Source organism: Thermobia domestica, chromosome 3, assembly GCF_964235325.1.
Source record: "Thermobia domestica chromosome 3, izTheDome1.hap1.1, whole genome shotgun sequence".
NCBI lineage: Eukaryota > Metazoa > Arthropoda > Insecta > Zygentoma > Lepismatidae > Thermobia > Thermobia domestica.
Genome location: NC_137456.1, coordinates 106,854,188 through 106,873,675, shown reverse-complemented (window position 1 = coordinate 106,873,675; position 19,488 = coordinate 106,854,188). Strand labels below are relative to the sequence as shown.

At 36.6% G+C, this 19,488-nt stretch overlaps 1 protein-coding gene across 4 annotated transcripts in view; it reads right to left on the bottom strand.

Annotated features, from left to right (window-relative positions):
• The window catches only part of eIF2Bepsilon (eukaryotic translation initiation factor 2B subunit epsilon), a 57,954-nt gene that overhangs the window by 6,992 nt on the left and 31,474 nt on the right, over positions 1 to 19,488 (bottom strand). For all 4 annotated transcript variants that reach the window (XM_081751353.1, XM_081751352.1, XM_081751355.1 and 1 more), the window contains 5 exons: positions 19,007 to 19,248; positions 14,947 to 15,069; positions 12,084 to 12,237; positions 8,013 to 8,187; positions 1,354 to 1,566 (listed from right to left, as the gene is read on the bottom strand). In XM_081751353.1, the coding sequence (XP_081607479.1) occupies positions 1,354 to 1,566; positions 8,013 to 8,187; positions 12,084 to 12,237; positions 14,947 to 15,069; positions 19,007 to 19,248 (907 nt within the window). The remainder of the gene's footprint in view (positions 1 to 1,353; positions 1,567 to 8,012; positions 8,188 to 12,083; positions 12,238 to 14,946; positions 15,070 to 19,006; positions 19,249 to 19,488) is intronic.

The following is a 19,488-nucleotide window of genomic DNA, read 5'->3' as shown; positions in this document are numbered from 1 at the left end:
TAATCACAGTCCGCCTCGAGTTACATGACATGCACATAAAGGATCGGGTTGCACAGTTGAAACCACTAATGAGTGAGTTATACCGCTTTAGCACGGCACCAATATGGTGCTATAAATATGCAACATGGACAGCTGATGACTGGAAACGTGTGGTAAGATCGGACGAGTCACTGTTAACCGTTTTACACCACAAGTCGAGTTCATGTGTGGCGGAGCCCAAAGAAAGGTATGATCCGCAGTCTCCGCCCAACCATGAGATGTGGGTGGCTCTGTGATGCTGTAGATTGCAATATCCTTGTTTTCGGTGGCTCTTGTGCTAATGCTTACCAGTCGCGTCACTGTACGTGGTAAATCTCACCATTTTAGAGGCTCATGTGCATCCTATGTTTTAAGTGTTGTTCCCGAGCAATGACGCCACATTCCAGGATGATAACGCGCCCATTCACATAACTGCGGCTTTGCGGTGTGGTTTGAGGAACATCGGAATGAAATTGAATACCTCAGCCAACGCAATGCCGGACTTGGATGGTGTAATATAATGGAACAGTTATGGAGAGTGATGGTATAATATTGTACTTACTCCAACATTCTACCTCGCATCAGAACTATTCTGAGGACGAAATGTAGTCCAACGCCATATTAATCTGGTAAATTGTACTTTTTTTAAAAGTGTTTCCATTAAATTGATAAGTACCTGTACATTTTAATTTAATACATCTTAACAGTCTGTCACAAGGAACTATTAACTGTAAATTATGTCTTTCATCGTACAACACTTCTTTTTAATTTAGTTTCTTACCTATCTAAAACAACACTATAAAGCATATTGAAATCAGGAATAAACTCAAATAAATTTCACATTTTCACCTCTAAAAAAATTAACTCGTCTTTTAAAATTTAACTTGCCTCGATGTAAGTTACTTTCTGTCATTTTGAAACTTTCTTAGAGTTGACAGAACCTTTCTTCGAAAAAGAGACCTATGTACTGATTCCAATGAAGTACTAAATTTAAAAGAAAATGCAAATAGAAAGTATTAGGCATTTAAGAATAATATAGGCAATAGAGAACACGCAAAATGAATGTTGCTGCAATTGAACTAAATACTTCACAAACGAACACAAGCACGTTCATTTTTATATTATCTCTAATGTTGCAGCTTATACTTCAAATTTTATCAGAATAGGTTTATATATATATTTATCCAGGAAAAACGTCATTCGCAAGAAACGACCTCAGAAAAGTCAGTTCATTTTACCTTACCTCCAGATTACACTCGCATGTGTTACTACCGTATATTGTGCAAACTATTATACATCATACTTTCTGCATTGGTGAATCACGTATAGACTTACTATTTGTATCATCAGGCACAGGCGAAGGTCGTTCCGAAAGTTCGCTACTACTCAAAGATGATGAATCGCTTTTATCTTCACTTAGTTCATCATCAGATCGAACCATGAAACCTACACCACCACTGTTAGGATCAATTCCTTCGTCCTCAGAATCTGAATCTTCTGGAGGCTTGTAAATAATAGCTTTATCACTCAGCTTCTCAAGTTTTGATTCTGAAAGAGAGAGAAAAAAGTAATTGACAACACTTCAAGCGATACTCACGTAGCTTCAATTGCATATTATATATATATATATATATACACATATATACAGTGGCGGATCCAAGGGAGGGGCTATAGGGGCTGTAGCCCCCCCCCCCTTGACGATGAGGTATACACTGGATAAAATGGGCTTCAATCCTGTTTTACACTGGATAAAACGGCAAAATATGGTTTAGCCCCTCCCTTCATCATATCCTGGATCCGCCCCTGCATATATATATATATATATAGGGTGTTTATAAACTACACCAATAAAGTGTAACAGATTAACAGTACTTTCTTAAATCAAAATAGGAAAAAAAAGTACATGTGGACCTGTGATCATAGTTTCCGAGCTAGGGCCGTCCAAATGCGTGGAAAAGCTATAATTCGACACGCGTTATTTCGAAGGAGTGACGGCTCATACCAGCGTAAAGAAGTCACACATACACCATTCAAAAATGCATATTATAGCAATGTGACAATGTGAATGTGCGTACAAGGGATTCCCTAGAGGGTGCAATTCCAAGATATGCTCCCAAGAGAACTCACATATATTTAAATTAAAAGTGGGTCCAACCCAGGCAACAGGTAAGCCTTGATAGCAGTGAATGCGTAGTGCTTTGGAGGCAAGTTGAAGTGTTAGGAACCGCCAGCTCTATGGTTCCCCGTGTTTAGAATAACGTGTGCTACGATGTATTGTATGACGGTATATTTCACGTTTTTTTTTTTTTTTTTTTTTACATATATAAGCGTGAAACATTGCACCACGCGTTATTCTGAACGTTAGGAACTGTGTGGATCTGGCGGTCCCTAATACTTCCGACCTCCCGCCGACGCATTACGTATTCACTTATATCAAGGCTTACCTTTTGCCTGCGTTGGACCCACTTTTAATTTCGAGCGTATCTATTAGTTCTGTTGGGTGCATGTCTTGGAATTTGCCCTCTAGGAAATCTTTTGCGCACACATTCATATTGTTGGAATATGCATTTCTGAATGGCGTATGTATGACTTCCTTTACGCTGGTATGGATCGCCACTCCACGGTTTCTTGTGTTCGCAACAACGCGTATTGAATTATATTTTTTCCGTGCATTTGGACGGCCCTAGCTCTGAAACTAAGCACCTTTGACCAGAGGTTCATATTAATGTTTTTCCTATTCTGATGTGAGAATTACCTTTTACAGTCTATTGGTGTAGTTCATTATATACACACCAACATTTAAATTAGAGAAAACACTTCTGAAACTTCAAAATCAAGTCTTGACCCGACTGCTTTAAATCCTATACCTTTGGAGCTATGGACTTTTACACTTCATTTTCTCATGTTTTCGGCAGCCTATTACTCCGAAAGGAAGCATTTGTGCACCCAGGTTGGTCTATACTTTTTGTCTTATCTTGGTGTCAGGAATCACCTCCCAAACGTCGGTGTTGTTTTGAAACACCCTGTATATCTGTATTTCGTGGCATTCATATTAGGAAATGAAATCTTTGAGTTTTACGTACCACGGTTATGCCGGTTAGGCTAAAGGAGACGGTGATGATGAGTAATGAATGAAATGGTGGAATGAAGAAAGTGGGAGGAAACGGGAGAACCCCGAGAAAACCCATGCACACGGTGTTTGTCCACTGCAAAGTTCACTTGGCGGGGGCTGGGATCGAACCCGGGACCCCAAGCACCAGAGGTGAACGCTCTACCACTGAGCTACCGCGGCCCCCACATTCATATTAGACTGACAAACAATGAATAGGGGCAAGGAGGTTTTCGCAAGTTGATGAAGTACGTATATTAAGCCTGTATTAGAGTTTGTATAACATTGTATATTTAATTTTGTAAACTAATTTACTTGGCGACAAAATTGGCAATTATGTAGCCCAAAATGCGACAAAATGCAAGATCTGTAAAAAACAAATGCGACATTTTGTATGTCAAACTGCGAAAAACTCGTATGCACCTAACAATAAAAACTACAGTTTCCACGTGTAAGTGAGGAAAAGCCGCGGCTGAAATCACTGCATTTATACATTAGCATTCAAACCAAAAGAAACACTTATGAAGCTTGCCTCTTGTGTGATGTAGGGAGCGTGTCACGTGCTAAGTTCCAGCAGAAATCTATTATGCTGCTCCAGGGTCTGAATGGATTAGTGAAACCTCTCACCGTCCTTATCAGACACAGCTTCTAGGTTTTCGGGAAAGAAAGACAAGTGACTGTGTGGAAAATGCACTTTCAGTGACATGTTGCATCCCCTAATGTGCAGGTTGACAACAACTCCTTCACTAGTTGCACATAGTTCGCACTTTTGTTATTTTCCAGAAAGTTTTCTGAGACACTTTTAAAAGAATTCCAGGTGTTCCGTTCCACCTCAGTCAGTTTTGCTTCGAATATGTCATCTTTCATCAATTGACGTATCTGGGGCCCAATGAATACACCTTCTTTTAGTTTAGCATCTGATATTCTTGGGAACTTTTCTTGGAGATACTTAAATCCGTCCTCCCTTTTCCAACCCTTTCACGAACACCTTCATAAGGCCTAATTTAATGTGCAGGAGAGGCAGAAAAAAATTCTTGGCATCAACAAGGGGTTTCTCTTTCACATTCTTAATTCTGGGAGTGAGGGATGTACGAGTAGGCCATGCTCTACTGTCCTACTCACACAGAAAACAACAATACTTTGTATAGCCCAACTGTAATCCTAACACCAAACCAATCACCCTCAAGTCGCCATATATGTTCCACTGATGCTCAGTATACCTCACTTTGTCGAAAAGAAATTTCACATTTTGATATGTCTCCTTCAAGTTAACGGAATATCCAACTGGAATGGAAGAGTACGTATTACCGTTGTGGAGAACACACTTTATACTTGCTTTTGACGAGTCCAAGAATAAACGCCACTCATCGACTTTATACTTTATTTGTAATGCCTGCATCAGTCCTTCTACGTCAGTACAGTATATGCAATCATCACTACTGCTGTAAAATTTGAGGAAGTCATGTTGTCTATCACTGTAAAATGTCACTTTTGAAGAAGGTTCCAACCTTGAAGTCTTTTACGCTAAGAGTTCAGCTTGTTGTTTGGGTAGGTTCAAGTTTCTAATAAGGTCGTTCAGTTCGTCTTGCGTTATGAAATGTGGTTCTCTGGTATGTGCACTGTATGCAGGGTCTTCACTCTCAGTATCCATAACATCTTCACTTTCATCAACATCACTGCTGTCTACTGTCCATACGTCTGGCGGCACTGGCACTGGAAAACCTTCACCATGTGGGATGGGTCTTCTAGCTGATTGTAGATTTGAGTATTGTACTGATCGTTTACCCTTGGAGGTTATTATCTTTACATTTGACAGACAAAAGTAACAGTCGTGTACATGATCACGTGATTCAAACCATAACATTGGTGTAGCAAATGGCATACACTTGTGAGAACCACGTGGCCAGCCCCTTAGATTTACAACAGAATTTCGGTACCCAGGGTTTTTCTACGTCGACTTTCGATGAAAAATACAATTCATACGCTTTTTTCACAACAGGTGGTTTTGGAGTGAGCTTCGGTTTTGGAGTTATCCGCTCACACACATAACAGAAGTTGTCAGGATCATTTCTACACTTCCTAGGCATTTTCAAAATTGTACCACTATAAAACACAATACACAACAACGTTTTCAAATGTTACCCAGTTCACAACAAAAGATCCACAAGTTATGAGTCACAACAACACACGTTTCAATGTTGTTTATCTTCTATTAGCACACTACGTCAAGAGAAAATGGAGCTTACCAGACCAACAAGCAAGGAAGTAAACATACAATATTGATGCTCAGTTGTTCCACCGCCGTCCCATGTTGCCAGGTGTAGGTGGGAAACGTTAGTTCCGACGGTAAAGTTTCCACTTTTTTCCGCAACATTTTTTCAACTTTCATGTACGGCGGGGGCCGGAAGTAATGTATTTTCCATTAATGATCGTTTGTATTTTATATATTGCAATGTATGAATAACGCATGCTATGTGCAGTATATATATATATATATATATATATATATATATAATTATTTATAAAAAGGATATGTTTAATAACAAATCCAAATTAGTCCCAGAATATAGAAACTTGTAATTACTTTTTCCGGGTTTTCCAAAAATTGAGACCTGATACGCAAAAACTATTATTATTTTCGAATTCAGTGGGACAAAACCTTTCAGAATCGCCTATTAGTTTTCAGAAAAGAAATTTGGGGTTGAACAGTGATTATAAATAAATAAATTTAAAAAAAAACTTAAACAGACATCAATACTTGATATGCAGCAGCTCACTATATTACCTAAAGATATACGAAAGAAGGAAAAACGCTGAAATTCCTAAAAAAAAAAAAAAAAAAAAAAAAAAAAAAAAAAAAAAAAAAGAACGTAATTGTTAATTTTACGTTCCACAATTATGCTATTATTTAGATTCAAGAAAACGAGTGATTAATGAACGTAAATGATAAGGGAAAGAATTGATGTAATTAGAATGTGGGAGGAAACGGATAATCCCGAGAAGACCCATGGACACTATGTTGTCCACTACAATCTGAATTGGCCTGGGATCGAACCAGGGACTGCTAGCACCAAAAGTGAATGCTCTACCTCTAAGCCACCGTGCCCCTTCTGAAATTCTTCGAGACACACGTAACAACATTTAATTAACACCCGAAACTCTTTCAGAATAACCAACACAATATTTTCTTTTAATTCAATAATTTATATGACTATTTTACAGACTGATGAAGCATTTAATCTCATTCCAAACGCTGATTTAATGAAGACGTATATCATAGAATTATCGCAATTTCTTTCATCGTAATAATGCGCTAACATACAAATAAAGCTCTCTTTCCGATCCAACTGCGTTTAATTATTAAAAAGTTTTCAAAAAGAAACTGGAGCTCTTCCTTTTCATTTTAAAACATATTGCATTAACACGATAAATAGAAAAATATGATACTTCAGCATACTATGAAAACTTCTTGTTATTCGTTTTTACTTCTTACTTGTTTTTAATACTTTACCTGAATAGAAATAAGTAGCAGTGTCATGTGAAGGAGTTAGGTTTGTATGGCGTGATATTTTCTTAAATTAATACTGAAACGGAAATGGTGGTAGATTTTTAGCTCTCCGAAAGTGGAAGTAGAGGTGGTAGCGGGTGTTGCTAGTTCGCACTCTATAGCGATCAATGTTCAAACCGGTTTGTGCTATTTTCGATCTTAGTAGATACATGTAAATTTTTGGGACACTTCTCGCCATCTGTTACCGTTTCTACTCTATGGTGATCACCGTTTTCTGCCAATTCCGACCGGAACGGAGGGTAAAGAGAGAAGATGGTATCTATTCTTAGAGCGCTGAATCGATTCCAGAAGACTGCTTCTCACTATCTGTTATCGTTTTTGTTCTACGAAGATAATATTGAAACAAGCAGTTGTAGTGGATTTCAATCACTTTTGATTTCGTACAGAGTACACAGGATGGAGATGAAATATTTTCTTGGGGCATTTAATCAATGCTGAAAACAGCTTCTCGCTATCTATTACTGTTTTTATTCTATTGTGATTAATGTGAAAACTTGAAATGGGTAAATTCTACCACTTTGGGTTTGAATGTCACTTCTAAAAACGAACTCGATTCCTACCTTTCGATAGTCATCCTGTCCAAATTTGGTGGTGATCCACCAAGTAGTTCTTGAGAGTTTTTGTCTCCCGGACACACACACAAACAGGATAAATATTTAAAGGAGTTTTGGTAAACTACCAGTAAGTTCTTCAAAAAATTTTGAACAAGGTGCGCATATGGAGCCAGTACGTGCTCTCGACTCAATTTGCTAATTTTTTTTCACTATCAACACTCAACAATTTGAAATCTTAAATCCTGCCTGTAAATATGCTGATGCTATTTTTTTTATTATTATTATTATTATTATTATTATTATTATGCTAGCCATTTAACCCTTATACGAAATGTGGCGAAAACTGTACAGAAAACAAAGCTAACCTTAACACCCACCCCTCATGTGCCCCGGTAGCTCTAATCGAATTCTTATATTCCTAACACGATTTCAGCAACCAGTTCTGTTGCCTTCGAAATTTCGATATTATTGAAGAGCTTTGGCTTCACAAACAATTTTATATTTTATTCAACTTAGTTCACTCTTTACAGGGCACATAAGAATAATCTTAACAAAATATGTCAGATTGTATTCAAGTTAACCTTCTCTGAATTTTGTATGAAAGAAAATGACTGTTAACATGTCAGGAATATTATTAATGTCATAGTTGAAACAGAAACATAGCAGGAACAACTGGCTAACTAATTAGATACGCACTATAGCATTGCACTATGACACTGAAAGGATTCAAAAGGAAAATAAGTTTATTTTTCTCCCTGCTTACCATTTCCGAAGGCTTCATCTCCTGAACGTAATGACGAAACGAGTCTCAAGCCACTCTTCTGAAGATTGGAAGGAAATACAACACCTTTACCAAGGATACAATTGCCTTCTAGTTTGGAATTTGAGTTCACAGTGACATTATCATCCAAGAGAGAATACTCGATTATACAATTGTCCTGGAAAAGAATCGGTATTACAACACACAACTGAATTTATAACACACAATAATATACTCAAAAAAAAAAGAAAGGAAAAGAAAAAGAAAAAGAAAAAAAAGAAAAGAAAGAAAAAAGAAAAATACGCCGTAAATTATTAAATTTACGTTTGAGTAAATACCAATGTGTCTGCAAAAAGTTCTTTCCACAAAAGTTCTTTCACGATCGGTTTTTACATCATCTTGGGCAGCAGCTGGTTCGACCAAAGGGGACAGGGTAAGCTATGACTGCGAAAATTTTCAGCACTCGTTAGAAGTCTTTGACCTTTTTGGGTTAATTGAAGACAGAAGACTAAGTTAAATTTCGCATTGCTAAAAACTAAAGTATAATGTGTGGTGACATTCACTTTAATACTAATCCTTTTAAATTCATAGAAGTAAGAAGTCAAGAAAACACGCTAAAATATGTATGAACATTGTTATAATGGGATTTTCCATGCGTTTGTGTTTAAAAGGACATATAGGCAATTTAACGTATTTATTTGCTGTTAAGTAAGTGAATTAAATATATGAAACACTTGTCTTCCCTAAAGTTTTGTGCGAGTAAATAGTATAGTTCAAATTATGTTGGTACGTCTAGTGGGAAATTTACCTCAACAACGTAACACAGAAATAAACTAAGGTCACGCGTCTAACGTCACAAACTCTGGTACACGTCCAGCAACTGGAATATCGAGCAGTCACAAGTAAATGTGCTGTTCAACAGGGTCATATAAAAAAGTACCATGGAGAGCACACAACTGCGATTTTTTCCCCACGAATTCAAACTTGGACATTCTGCACAACAACAAAAATGTGCATTTGGGCCATGAATGGTGATGAACGCACAATTGGCCGTTGGTTTGTCAAATTTCACTCCGGTAACACAGTATTACAAAATGAGTCTCACGGGGACCGATCAACATCATGTTCAGATGAGCTCTTTAGGAACACCGTGGAAGCAGGTCCTCGGTAAAGTGTTCGTGCCAATGTGGACAAGTTAGGCATACACCACATCACTATCGTTAGGTGGGTCCATGCAATCGGTGAGATGAAAAACTTGGACTTACGGTTCCACATGAGTTGAAGCTGGATTACAAGAATCGCTATCTTAGGTTGCAGTTCTCTGAGTTTTAGGAATACCCGGGAAAAGTCTTGAATCGGATTGTAATTTCTGATGAAAATGGATCTGCTATGATAATCGTAAGCAGTCACTACAACAACATGATAACAGGATCATGATCAATGTCAAGAATGGTTTCCTAAACCACTTTTACATCCACAGACGGAGGTGTTATGGTGGTCTATGTAGGACCAATCCATCATGTTTTTCCCAGGCGAAACCATCAATGCACATCGTTATAGCACTAAACTCCACGAAATGTACCCCAAAGTTGTCCGCAAGCATCTAGCAATGGTCAACAGACATGGTGTCTTCATGTTGTGTAACACTGCTAACTCATAACTTTCGCAAAGGATGGTACAAGATCTCCATGAGTTGCAGTATGAAACCACTCCTCGTCCACCGCATTCTCTCGATATCTTTCCCACTGAGTCCCACCTCTTCCGGAATCTCGATCACTTCTTGGGAGAGAAGACGATTTCCTGACGATTGGGAGGTGCACCGTGTGGTTGAGGACTTCTTCGCATCGCAGACTCCAGACTTCATTCACCACGGAATCCAATCATTTGCTGAGCGATGGCAATATTATGTAATTGCAGACAGCGACTATTTTGGTTAACCAGGTATTGTAGTTCCATTTTTTTTTCCTTTGAAAATGACGCAACTGGGTGGACACTTCACTCGCACCAATCTAATAAATACTTTCAAAGGAAGAAGTAAATAAGCAATAGAGCTTTTTATAATTTTTAAAATAAACTAAATTTTTATTAAAGTTAGTGGCGAACGAAAAAAGGTGCCGGGTTCTAACACTCCACCCCTTTGAACAAGATATAAAATAAATAAATATTATATCTCTCGGTCTACTAAGTTTTTCTACAAAAACAGCTAAGTAGTTCAATGTGAGCGACAGATATGTTAATGCAATTGTACCGATTGAAGCTTCATGGGTATACTAAAGTTGTAATTTATTATATTAATATCCGAAAACTTCATGCGAAAGTCGATTAACATAATAAATTACAACTTTAGTATACCCATGAAGCTTCCATCGGTACAGCTGCATTAGCGTATCTGTATTTTACATTGAGCTATTGTGCAACTTTTTTCAATATATATATATTTGGTCTAGGAATTAATTCGTGCGGGTGGACAAGAGATGGCGCAACGAACGGAGCGTCCCACAGTTCCGTGTATCCACACATGTGTTGCAAACCCCTGTCATCGCTTATCGTTCGTAGTATAGGGCAGTGGATTAAAGCGTCAACAACACCAGTTTGTAGTTAAGTGAACATGGCGCAATTTGTGCCTGATAAAGTGTTTTTGCGGGGTGTCCTGCTGCATTACTTTAACATGCAGAAAAGTGCGACTGAAAGTCATCGTATTTTGGTGGAAGTGTATGGTGACCATGCTCTAGCTGAGCGAACGTGTCAGAAGTGGTTTGCACGGTTTAGAAGTGGTGATTTCGGCTTGGCAGACCAAGAGCGAGCTGGACAGCCAAAAAAATTTCAAGACGAAGAATTGACAGCATTGCTCGAGCAGGATTCGTGTCAAACGCAGGAACAACTTGCAGCAGCATTAGGCGTTGATCAAACAACAGTCTCCAAACGCTTGAAAGCCATGGGAATGATTCAAAAGATGTCACATTGGGTTCCACATGAATTGAAAGACAGAGACGTTGAAAGACGAAAAACCATTTGCGAATTGCTGCTTCAACGACAGAGCAGAAAGGGGTTTCTGCATCGAATTATTACGGGTGATGAGAAGTGGATCCATTACGAGAACCCTAAACGAAAAAAGGCCTGGGTGAAACCAGGTGAACCAGGTCCATCACAACCAAAACGAGATATTCACTGTGCAAAGGTTATGCTGTGCATATGGTGGGATATGAAAGGTGTGGTGTACTATGAGCTGCTGCAACCGGGTGAAACTATGAATGGAGAACGTTATCGACGACAATTAATGCGTTTGAAGCAAGCTCTGGGCAGAACACGACCAGAATGGAAGAACAGACATGATAAACTTATTGTTCAACATGATAACGCTCGCCCACATGTCGCAAAACCGGTCAAAACCTATTTAGAAAATGTCGGATGGGAAGTTTTACCCCACCCGCCGTATTCACCAGACGTTGCTCCTTCGGACTACTACTTGTTCGATTGCATGAACAACGATTTGATTGGACAGCGGTTTACTTCTTCAGAAGATATCGAAACATGGGTCTCTGACTGGATCGCTTCCAAGGATGAGGACTTCTTTCGCCACGGAATCCTTACATTGCCTGACAGATGGGCGAAAGTGGTGGCTAGCGATGGACAATATTTTTCTTAAGGTATTTATGTATTTTGTGATTGTACTACAGCTTCAATGTGTGCGTACCAACCGCACGAATTAATTCCTAGACCAAATATATATATATATATATATATATATAAATGAAAAGTGATTATTGTGTATGCTAAATCGAACCTCTTAATCCATACTAGCTGCATTTACTCCTGCTCCCTCGTAAATTAAGCTTTACAAAAATTACACATTGCTACTCAAACAGGATATTATCGGCTTACATACTTATCTACTTTCCAATCGTATTTGCAAGTTATATATATATATATATATATATATATATATATATATATATATATATATATATATATATATATATATATATATATATATATATATATATATATATATATATTCAATTGAACTTTTATATGGACTTTGTACAATTAATATAAAAGAACATTATCACTTACCTCCACTATCACATTATCCCAAAGATATGAATATTTAATTTGTACATTGTTTCCTATTTTACAATTCTTTCCAATCACGGAGCAAGTTACATATGTTTTTCCACCAATAGTGGATCCTTCACCTATTACCACATCTTCCTCCAACACACAGCCTCTGAAGGAAACAAAATATTTAACCAAATTAGAATGTTTATATTAAACCTTCACCACGAGTTATCTCTCTCTATTTATATAAAAGAACAAATTATGACTCGCTTATCAACGTCTAGGCCAAACTGCTTAAGCCAGAAACTTGACATTTTCAGAGTACATAAGGTTCGTGCCGTAAAGTGCCATTAATTCGAAGAAGAAGGAGAAAGCGTGGGGAAAGAATAGGGGCTGGAATAATTATAACATGTCCATATATCAGAATCCCTTAAGATTAGAGATACGAAATTTGATATTTCGACTTTTCACTTAAAATAATTAAATGCATGTCTGATCGTTTTTATATACGGTCCAGGGAAGAGGAGAGGTGGAAAGAAGAAGGCATAGGAGTTACAATTATTATAATATGTCCATACCTCGGAATCCCTTAAGGTTACATACATACGGAATTCCTTAAAATAGTTAAACAAATTATCACTATATTGCGAGCGGTGATAATAATTAGAAATGTGGTTTGTTTCTTGCGGTGACTATTAGCCTTTTACTTACATTATTTCTAGTTAAACACATATTCCAGCGTTTTTAGATGTTTGACCTAGAACAGAAGAAACTGTGGTATGTGATTCACTAAGATGCCCAAACAAGGAGTTGAATTTCGTGCGAGACTTCTAGTTCAAACGATTTCTTTGCGAACACGAAGAACTCATAATATTTGCCGCATTTCCGAATTTCAAAATATATTCTTAAAATTTTATAAACCTGATTAGTTTTATTTTCTTTTTTTCAAAACATAAGAAGCCAGAAGTTCCGTAATCGATAAACGTATTAAACAAAACACAGTTTTCATATTTAAGGGCAAATTACACAAAAACATTTACAAGTCCAGTTCTTTTTGTAAAAATCAGCATTCCACATTGATGGAATATGAGAACGGTACAAAGTGCTTAAGAATGTGACACTGACTATTACTAGGTAAAATGAAAGATAACCTGTGCAAATAGAATGCATATTAGATACAGTTTTGAAGATGGTTTGATCTTGTGATTCAATATTACTCAGAAGATTATAAATGTTAGAAATACGATTAATATTGGAATGATATGCTAAGACAGAGAATTTATGAATGATATAAAGTTGAGAGTTTCAGAAGATAGTCAAGGTATAGACTGAGAGTAAAGAGATTTAACAAGATATTGTCTTTTGTGGTTATCGAAGAGTTTTGGTAGTGTCACGATAGCCATACACTTTTTGTAACGCAAAAGATCATAGAACTGATATTCCTGTCTCTTTGTTTGGATAGAATTCAAATAGATTAACACACATATCAAAGAAAAAAATATAACTGTTGAAATACAGCTAACTAATATATTTAAAAGACTTCCAATACAATAATACTTGTTTTCAAGACATCCCATTGTTGAATATGTTTTCAAATCAATTATGACATCAAACAAACTCTCAGCAATAAAGTACACTGAGCATACTTATTTTGATAGGTCTTATTTTTTCAAATGCTTTTTAGATACATTTTCTATTATTATTTCGAACATATATAGCCATTGGACTGTTAAGAAGTCTTCGGGAAAGTATTACGTCCAAGAAAATCACCTCACACATCACTACCATGTGTGCTTTTGATGAACTGAATCACTGGCGCGTAGAGATACTGAAGGTATGACGATATGCGAAATATAGCTGTTCTGAAAAAGTTTAATATACGTGTTTTAACTGTATCATGGGCTTTATCGCAAGTGTTTTATGGAGTAACACACAAAGTAGTGACAAGTGTAAAGTGGTACGAAATATTTTGTATTATGTCAGTTAGTTATAATAAATATTATGTCAATAAAGAAACTGTGGACTCTTTACTGAATATTGTAACAATATTAAACTTGAAAATAGTAAACGTCTGAAAAAAACTTTTTTCTACTATATAAGCACAAATATCATACAGCATATCACTATTGCTTCTTGTGCATGGCGAGCAATATATTGTACGCCCTGCGGACATTCAATCACTGCTTGCAAAAATTAGTTTTGGAATGAAATTTTTCAGTTTTGCGTCCCATAGTTATGTCGTGTAGGCTAAAGGAGACGGTCACGATAAAAATTAATGAAATGGAGGAATGAAAAAAGTTGGAGGAAACAGAAGTACCACGAGAAAACCAACGTACACAATGTTCGTTCACCATAAAACTCACGTGACGCACACACAAATTGGTTTTCAGAGAATTATTATTATTTGTGGCTCTTCAATCACAAATTAACAAAAAGTCAGAAAAACAAGAGTAATAAACCTTATGCAGTAATACATAAACTTCTGCACAGAGTTTGCCACAATGCTTACACTATCTCTTTTATAATGCCTCCGAATTTCTAGAAATAGAAGGCAACATACTACTTATTTATTAACTTTTAATTTAACGATTGCACAAGCCGAGACTCACAACACAGTTGCTAATTTCAATATTGCATTTTTTTGTTCACTTATTTACTCATAAAAATATCAGCCAAATACATATAGGCTGTGTTTTAGATAAAACGTCCAGATATATATCCAGTTTGACAAGATTTTACTTTTGACTAGTACAAATTGTATTGGATCACAAATTTCTTCAAAAATTCTGGATATCATAGTAGAGTAAATATTATTTTGAAGGAGAAAGTTACAATGATTTATTAGCTTTTCTAGATATCAAGGAATAGGTATACTTACTTTGACAATGTCACATTTTTCTGTTTATATATATTATGCCTCAGATATACATAATCTCCAACATTTTTTGATATTCCAATATCCGGAACTAAAGGATACACCCACCTATGGATAACATCATGACTGAAAAAAAAAGTGCATATCGTTAATTCTTTCATACAATGTTAAGCATAGGAAATTTAAAATATACAGTTTAAACATATAGTACCCTCGGAATTGTTATACTCTGAAAACCTTGTGTAGCGATGTTAAAATTATTCGAATAACTCTTCAATACAGGCTTTCCGGGTGATAAGGGCGAACTCAAGAAACGTTAGAAAAAAGCATTTTAAACCAGGGGTGCAAATAACCACTCGCCCGGGGTGAGTGGTTCATCGCTGGAGGCGAGCATTCAATATCATACCGAAGGTAAGTAAATGATTTCTATTATGGGATGTGGGCTAGCAGCTTTTTTCTTGGGCTAGTAAAATTTTGTTGCTTATTTGCATCCCTGATTTAAACTATCTTCATAAAAAAAGAACTCAACAAAATGTCCCTTTATAAGTTAGTAATTATTTTTATTGTGTCGGAGAAGGGCAAACTCCATACACTTTACCTATGTGCAAGTATAGTTGCAACCACATAATACAGGGTGTCCGAGAAGTCCTTCCCTGATTACAGAAATTGATAACTCAGGCTAGAAATAAGATAGAAATATGAAACTGGTGTTGAATTGTTTACAAACTATAAAAGTTTTGGTCACATCAGTACACTTCCACATGAGCACCCTTGGTAGCACGTAGCACATCTAGGCGATATTCAATTTCCATCCACACATTAGCCAACATCACTGGAGGGATCGATGCAACGACTGTGGTTATTCCTTGCTGCAGGGTTTCAAGATCTGGTACACGTGTTCGGTAGACCTCATCCTTGACATAACCCCATAAAAAGAAGTCTAATGGGGTTATGTCAGGAGAGCGTGGAGGCCAAGCTGTTGGTCCATCACGACCAATCCATCGCCCAGGAAATGTCCTATCGAGATAGGCACGGACGTCCAAACCCCAATGAGACTTGGTAAAACAGAACAAACCTAACACAGACAAAAACTTTTATAGTTTGTAAACAATTCAACACCAGTTTCATATTTCTATCTTATTTCTAGCCTGCGTTATCAATTTCTGTAATCAGGGAAGGACTTCTCGGACACCCTGTACTTTGGGTAAATAATAATAATAATAATAATAATAATAATAATAATAATAATAATAATAATAATAATAATAATAATAATAATAATAACACGATGTCGAGGTCATCCTTACTATTCGGAACGACCTTATATTATACGAAAAAAAATATAACAATATTAAACATAAAATGAAGTTTAAGAGTAAAAATAATTTTGGGATATATCTCATTAACCATACTGTACTGTCATCTTGCTAGCGTAGTAACGAAAATTTTAAAGAGGGTACACTTCAATATCAGTTTCATCTGAACTTGTGGCGTGATTATGGTGCAGCATCATTTTTTTAGATTTATAAATTAATTAATGATTCTTGAAAACTACACACAAGGATTATTACTTATATTATTTTGTTCAGCACAATTACATCATAGATTGGCGTATCTTTAATCTTTAGACTCCCCCCGTTAAACGCTAATACTGTTCTTACTATTTTTTTCACCTTTATTCAAATTGTTCTAAATTAAACTCGTCGCACGGAACTCCAAAGTACTTACGCCGGTCAGCCAGCGATTTGAAGATGGGGAAAGTGATCAGCAACATTGCTTATCCCATCGACGTTGTTGCCGGATTTCGTAACAGAAGTTCGCTACTTGTTTCTTTACTGTAGCTCCCCAAAATTGGCCGCTGCATTGTTAACGACATACAGATTTCCAAGCAATCATTCATTTAAGTACTAACCAGACCTAAATGATTTCGGGGGACGATAGACCAATCCAATTAGGGTGTTGTCTTACATACAATGTGCATAAACCTCGAAATTGTATTTTAAGATTATTAACCATTTATGAAATAACGTTGAAATAATTGCTAAACTGGCGAAAAATTGGACCTCAATAGGAGGGACGCCGTTAGTTTTCTGTACTTACTGGTTATTGTGATCGCGTTCCCCTGCCGGCGTTGAAAATTCTATGAGCCTAACATTCATTTGCATTTACCCAGCTTTGCCATGGCAGGGCACAATCACTTCCGCACTTATATCTTACTGAAACCGAAGCCGGGCACACAGATCAATAAAACATAAGTACCGTAAAATAAAATATGTATGAATGGTGAAACTGGACGAAAGTATTAACGGACATGAGTTCACAGCACACTATAAATCACAAGACTTAGTTAAACTATATAAAAATATAATGTTATTAGATATGAAATACACAATTAAAAAATAATACAGAAAATTACAAACAAACGAATAACTATTATTAACGTTCTCTGATTATTTTGATCTTTCTTTTTAATTTTGATCGAATACACGTAACGAAGTGGTGGCTTTCTGTATTGCGTGAAAAACTCAATGTTTTAATTACTCACAGTTAGTCTTCGACCTGTCAGTTGATATCGTTGGGGCCCTGGAGTGGAATCCACTGAATGACAGGTTGACAAGAATTCTTCAGGCTGAAGCCATGATGATCTTGGAGCGGCGAATGTTAACTTTGGGAAATTAAATTTAGCTTCCCACTAGTAAAGACAGGTGATCGTCGTAACTGATGCTCTTAGTTCCTAGTTATTCACTGGTTCAAACTTAAACGTTCATTACGGAGACACTGATATTATAAAAACACTTAAAAATGCTAACAAGTATTATAGATCATTCGCGGAATCAAACTTTTTCTTTAGCTCGACCCTTCCAAGGGGAGCTCTTCTCTCTTAATCTTGGGAATTCACGCACTCTACTCGGCTTTGTGGGTGCTCTTCGCAAAATGCCCAACAGGCACGCGTACCAAAAACACACTGAGCTCTCTAGTTAGCAAACCAAAGCTTGTATACGGTCAACCGGAAAAACCCGATGTTCACTCTTAGCGTCGGGACCAGAATTATTATCCAATAAGCTTTTTAGTTATAAAGTGCGTAGGTGGAAAGTGATTGTCCCGAAGATCAGACTCGAAGGAACATTCTCTAAGCACGCTATTATCACGTGAACAGTCCTTGTTCCTCGGCCATATATGGCCGTAAAATCGAAGTGAGGCCTACCAACACTAATGCACAAAATACCAAAGCGATGATGGAAAAGCTTCTAGTGTTTGGAAACATACGAGGGTTGATTAATAAAGTTCGAAATTAAGTCTATTTTTCCCAATGTCCTTTTTGAATCCAAAAAATGAGCTTTAGGTCGGTGATATTATTCTTCAAATTCTTTTTCATCGGATGTGGTCCGGATCTCACGTTATGCTGTAGGTCCATGTCTCATATAGCCTCGATGCTGAAAGGGACGCTAAACTGAAATTAAATCAAATCTTTCTCATCTGACATTTTCTGGTAATTATTTTGCACAAGCTATTACCTACTACTCAGCATACATTTAGTATGTTTCTGCTTTAAACGTGCAGCACAAACTTTTTTTTTTAAATTTTTACATAAAACAAGTGCATACACAGCAACATTAATAAACATAGAACTCTACTTTTAAACTAGAAATACTCGAACCTTACGCACTATATGGTTAGTGTACGCGCCTTTGACGTGGGAGACCTGGGTTCGATTCCCGGCGGGAATTCGTGTAGTTCGGATTCCAGGTTAAAATGTAAGTCCACATCTCATATAGTCTCACTACTGACAGGGACCCTAAACTCAAATCACCAACAAGAAATCGAACCTGCGTACTACCTGGAAAATAATGGTTAATGATCCTTCTCATTTAGTAATTATATTTTTAACCACTATTTTGCTTTTAATAAACCTTAATCATGTCCAACTTTTGTTAAGATGATAGTAGTTTAATAAAACTTACAAACTACTTTCAAATAATATTAGCTGATTCTATTCAATCGCGTTCTAACAAAGAATGTGGTGGCACTAATGAACTACGAAAGATTTTGAATGATCACTGACCTTACGGAATGATACATTGGAAGATTGGATACTCTAGCCGCATATTCATTCTCCAACACGTGGCAATAAATGGTATTCCCTAGAATTTCTTCATTCATTAGAATACCTCGAACGAAGTCATCTCCCGTTTGAAAGTCAAAGTTATCTGAGAAAAGTGGTGGCACTGCAGCAGAGCAAATACTAATATGTGTATCCATTAAATCGTAGCAAACCTCTACATTTGGATGTTCCAAAAATATATCCTAAAAGATAAAGTATTTTCTTTCAAACACAATAAACCAAAAGCGACTTAAATGAATTAACATTATTTTTTAGAATTTTAACTGTTTGACACCTGAATTTGTTCCTTAGAAAACAAAAATTGAAACCACAACTCATTATTTGTTTTTATACATAATAGTAATTAAAAAGGATTGACTAACATTCAACATACTGCATTAATTAAAAGCTATTAGTTGAGAAGAACCAAGTTCACCGCCCTT